Raw genomic sequence first — 5,922 nt, forward strand, 5'->3', positions numbered from 1 at the left:
AACTTCCCAAAGTCACAGATTCTTTACTGAAGATTACTTTGTTTACCAAAGGGCATTCTTTTCCCAGATTTTTTATCAAATCTGCTTTCCTTTGCATGGAAGGATGTGGCTCTAAGTTTGGAAAAACTCACTTTTCCTCTAAAGATTCTGCCAATTCTTTTAATTCTACCAGGTCTCACCCTCTGAACTTCATTCATTCCCTTTCAGACTGAAAGGTACTAGTGGGATTTCCTAATGCACACAGCTTCTAAATAATTATTGAATTATGAAATATTACCACCTGAATAATGTAAATGGTAGTTTCTAATTGCTTACTTTAAAGAAAAATACAAAAAAAACACAAAAGTATGTCACAGAAAATTCCATATCTATGATTTTATTAACCTTCTATTTTCTAAGAAAGAAGAATAAAGGCATTCCTGGTTCATTGATCAGCCAAGCCAAATCACATCATCTAATACCCTCTATCTATGATGAGAAAAGCAAGAAAATCAAGATGTTGGAGAGCAATTATACCATGCCAACTGAGTTTATATTTGTTGGATTCACAGAGTATCTACCTCTCAGAGTCACACTATTCCTGGTATTTCTTATAGTGTACACATTAACTATGGTGGGAAATATGAGCTTAATGATCTTAGTTAACATCAATTCAAGCCTTCATACCCCTATGTATTATTTTCTTAGCAACTTGTCTTTCTTAGACATCAGCTATTCTACAGCAATCACTCCTAAAATGCTGATGAATTTCTTAGCATCCAAGAAGAATATTTCTCCCTCTGGCTGTGCACTACAAATGTTTTTCTTTGCTTGTTTTGCTGATGCTGAGTGCCTTATCCTGGCAGCAATGGCATATGACCGTTATGCTGCCATTTGTAACCCATTGCTCTATTCTACACTTATGTCGAGGAGAGCCTGCATCTGCTCCATTGTGTTGGCATACTTCAGTGGAAGTATGACTTCACTCCTGCATGTCTGTTTCACATTCAGGCTGCCATTTTGTGGCTCTAATCTTGTCAATCATTTTTTCTGTGATATCCCACCTATCCTGGCTTTATCATGTGCAGATACCTATATTAATGAACTTCTGCTCTTTGTCTTGTGTGGCTTCATCCAGACCACCACTTTCATTTTCATATTTATAACATACTTCTGTATCCTCATCACTGTTTTGAGTATCAAGTCCCCAGGAGGCAGAAGCAAAACATTCTCCACCTGTGCTTCCCATCTCATAGCAGTCACCTTATTCTATGGAACCCTCTTATTTATGTACTTACGTCCCATGACTAGTTATTCTCTAAACACTGATAAAGTGGTTGCATTGTTTTATACGGTTGTGTTTCCCATGTTTAACCCAATAATCTACAGCTTCAGAAACAAGGATGTTAAAAATGCTCTTGAAAAACTATTAAAAAGAATTTGGATTTTCAAATGAATGACAAACATACAAGGTCTACTTTTCCATTCCAATCTCATCATGCACAACTACCCCAAACATGTTATGCTTCAACTGTTTAAATTTATCACATTTTCCAGAAATAAAGAGACCTTTTCATCATCAAATTTGTAAAGTGTCCTGCCCCCCTCTTCCAGGAACATTCTTTCCCAAATTTTTCTATTCTGTAAACATTCCTGAATTACAAAAGGAAAACATCATTGCTTATAGGTTAGAGTTCCTGAAATACTTTGCACTCATTATATTCATTATCTTGTTGCATTGAAGGCACATGTTGACTTGTCTGTTGACTCACCCAGATTATAATATCTTTGGCAGCATGGAACATGTATTATTGGTTTGTTTTCCAACATGTGTAAAGACCACGGTACATTGCATGTCTGCATTAATATATGTTAAGCATATGGATGAATGTGTGGGTTGGTGGATAGATGGATAAATGTATAGATGGATGGTGAGATCTAGACCTCTGTGTTTGTGTTCTCTATTATCACCAGGGAAAGCTGATATTACCAATGATGGGTAGTGGTGTTAATGGTGGTGGGAAGAATTCATTGGCTTTCAGGAAATCAGAGAGAAGGCATTTGGCAATAGCATCTTTAATATTATGTCAGAGTGAAGGCCTGCCATATTATATCTCTTCGCGGAGGACTGATTTGCTGGACGAGATCCTGACTCCCATTCACAACGGGCATTTGTGAAAATCAAATAAGACTATAACTATCATCAAGATTATAAACTCCATAAATTACTATTTCCATATATATGTTACTAACATTTTCTTTGAGATTCTGTTTTCAAGAAGAGATAAAAAAAATTCTCTGATAATTTATTCCATAAATTGAAAATGCAAACCAATTGCAGTGTAAGCAGTTTTTCTCAGTGATCATGTATCATGAGGCAATCAGATGTTTTCTGTCATTGATTTTGATCCTACAGTCTCTGTTTACTTATTGTTTTATCTTTACAAAGTTGAAGCAGTAATTTTTTTACATCTGAATGTATAATATTGTGAATTTTGCAGTAATTATGAAAATATAAATGATTGGATTTGTTATACTGAATATACCCCATTGTTAATTTAATGTGAAAATTTAGACGAATAAATTTGTTATGAAAATTAAATGTTATATATTGAGTGCCTTAGTGTCTTCTGTAAATGGAGACAATAAGATACTGCCTATTGAATAGGGTTATTTTGAGGACTACTTGAATGAAGAATATGAAATTTTACTAGTAAAAGTATAATTTGAGGATTAAACAAACTAAAGTATTTTAATCACTTAGAAAATATGTAAAGTTCTTTTAACATTGCCTGGCACATAGTAACAGCAAATAATTGTTTGTTACTTTACCACTATTATATTACCATTTGTTTTTAAGTTGACATTTTAAGTATATGTAGAGCAATCTAAACATTCTGGGTTGCTGCCAAAATTTAAAGCTCAACTTAGTGACTCATTGTCATGTTAAATTATGTGCCCTCCTATGAAAACTGTCAAAGTACAGGTGAGTTGCAAAATGCCATTTATTTGTACCTTAAAAATGAAATTTATAGGTATATTGAACTGTTTCTACAGTTTAAGTGTACTCTCCTGCTGTGCAAGTTTGGATGCATTTTGTCCTCCAAAACTCCATATTCTTTAATGCAATATTGTGGGGGCAGACATATTAGTGCTGACTACATTGGAATCTTTGGATTAGGTTGTTTTCATTGAGTTGTGACCCACCCAACTGTGGATAATAACTTTGATTAGACAGTTTCCATGGAGGTGTGGCCCCTCTCATTCAGCATGGGTCTTAATTGAATCACTGGAGCCCTATAAAAGCTTAAACAGGAGCATGGTGTTGCAGCTTAGAGAGACAATTTTAAGATGGCCATTGAAAGTTGATGCTAACATTTTGGAGAAGGCCATTTTGAAACACAACCTGGGATCAAGCAGATGCCAGCCACATGCCTTCCCAGCTAACAGAGGTTGTCTGGATGCTAATGGCCTTTTCCAGTGAAGGTACCCTATTGTTGATGCCTTACCTTAAATACTTTATGGCCTTAAGACTGTAATTTTGTAACCAAAATACCCCCTTTAAAAAAGCCAATCCATTTCTGGTGTTTTTCAGAATGGCAGCATTTACATACCAGAACACCTATTAAGAACATGATCTCTATGGTTATTCTTTCAGTGTGTTAAGGTTCATCAAATTGTAAAAAGCAGCATACCAGCATTTCTAATAAGGAACTACCAAATGTGAGAATTATTTTTCATTTTCTGAGATAAGTTAACCTAAGGTAATTAAAGTCTAATGGATTTATAGTTATTAAAATTTTTAATAGTGCATCTAAATGAGGTGTGGTTGTTTGAAGCTATTATGCACCTTAGAAAAGATATTTTCTTGTAATCCATTCCTGTAGGTGCAGACCTATTGTAGGTGGGACATTTAATTAGGTTATTTTAATTAAGATGTGAGACACCTCATTCAATAGGGTCTTAATTATTTTACTGTAGTCCTTTACTTAGCTTCCTTTAGAAGCAAAGAGATGAAATTAAGAGAAGCCATGGAAAAAAGCCCCAGAGGTGTTTAGAAAGGAAGCCACAAAATACAGAAGATGAAAGTAATGAAACTGGGAGTGAAGAACCAGCAAACATCACCATGTGTCTTCACATATCACAGAGGTGTCCCAAATGCCAGCAGCCTTTCTTCAGAGATGGTATTTTCCTGTTGATGTCATAATTTGGACTGCCTCAGAACTGTAAACTCATAAACTAATAAATCCCCATTGTTAAAAGCTGGTCCATTTCTGGTATATTGCATTTCATCACCTTTAGCAAACCAAAACACCAGACTTCTCAAAAGTATTGCTATTGACCTTTGGGGCAAGGTCACTCTTTTTTTAGGGCTATTCTGTGCATTGTAGGTGATAAATAAAATCTAGTAGGGCCAACATGGAGGTGCCAATGCTAAGACCTGCTTAGCAAAACCAAAAATCTAAGCTAGTTTCTGTTTCTTGTAAATGCCCAGCTCACCAGCTAACTTCCTCATTTCTAAGTAACCAACTGCTCCTCACATTATAAGGCCCCTTAAATAAAAGGGAAACTTAATGTTGGCCAATCACATCTTCACTTGCTTCTCACATGCACCCTATATGAGCTTCTCCTTTCCAACCGCTTGATGGAGCTTCCTTCTACTTTCTGAATGGGATACTGTTTCATTCATAAATTGCTCAATAAAGTTGTGAGATCCAAAATGCCATAAGCATCTTTCCTTTTATAATGGGATGTTTAGCAGCATCCCTTGCCTCTTCCCACTAGATGACAGTATGCCATTTATTTTGTGATGACCAAAAATTTATTCAAATATTACCAAATGCCCACTGGGAGAAACATGTCACCCCTGGTTGAGAATCACTGAACAAGCCCAAAACTTTTTCTTTGTCCATAAAGCAAATTAAAACCAGAATTTTGAGGCTGGTGACTGAAAATAAGTCAGCATAATAATTTGATAAAAAAATTTCAGATGTGATCTTATTTATTTTGTTCTGTATTATTTCTCTTTTCATTTTTATGATCTAATTTGATAATATGCATAAGCACATAAAATTTACACATTATTTTAATTAAAAAGACATATAAAATTAAAACCAAATAATATGTTTTATGAAATGGGGCATGGTTGAGAAGAAATTAGAAGTGTAGGATACATTGAATGAGATTTATTTTTCTGTTTCCGTCTATTGTGAGAGAGAGTACTAACTGAGAAGTTATATTACATTTCAATCACAAGAAAGTAATGCAATATACAAATTTAAAATATAAAAAATGAGGTTTTCTCCAAAATAATGTCTGTATTTTAATGAACAATTCAAATTAAGGTAAAAAATAATGCTTATGTGACAATTCTACATCTTTATTGTCCTTACATCCTTACATTGAGTATTGGAGGTGAAGGTCAAATGAATTTTATGTCATGAGGTAGAAAAAACTTATTTTTATAGTGGCATCACAGGAAAAAGTTTGTAGGTCATACTTAAGGTAAATCTATATCCTCCAAGTAATACATCCATAATTATGTTTTCCCTCAAAGTAAATAAAAATGTTTTCTTGAAACATTATCATTAGATAGGCATTTGCCATAATGAGAGCTTAAAGATAGAGGTTGGGATTGAATAATGATGGATAATCCATACTTTATCTTTCTCAGCCACAGAAACTGTTAGGTATGGTGGAGAAGACATGCCAAGATTTGTTACTAAGACATCATTATTTGTTCCACTTAAGTATGCATGCATGCCATTGCCACATTAAACAGATATAGTCATTGTGTACCATAATGATTGTACCATAAATAGCATGTCTGTTTATTCTATATATGAGTAGTTATAAGACTGTTTCACAAATCACTGTTTTTGTTTCATATTTCCTTCTTGAACAAACAAAAGGTAAATGACCTGATACCGTTCCCCAATCCAT

The 5,922-nt window shown here is 34.4% G+C and overlaps 1 protein-coding gene across 1 annotated transcript; it reads left to right on the top strand.

Annotated features, from left to right (window-relative positions):
* The first annotated feature begins 496 nt into the window (after positions 1–496).
* Positions 497–1,435, top strand: LOC119535752 (olfactory receptor 5AS1-like). The gene has a single exon (XM_037838061.1). The coding sequence runs from the start codon at positions 497–499 to the stop codon at positions 1,433–1,435; it is 939 nt and encodes a 312-aa protein (XP_037693989.1).
* The last annotated feature ends 4,487 nt before the right edge of the window (positions 1,436–5,922 follow it).

This window comes from Choloepus didactylus, chromosome 6, assembly GCF_015220235.1.
Source record: "Choloepus didactylus isolate mChoDid1 chromosome 6, mChoDid1.pri, whole genome shotgun sequence".
Lineage (NCBI taxonomy): Eukaryota > Metazoa > Chordata > Mammalia > Pilosa > Megalonychidae > Choloepus > Choloepus didactylus.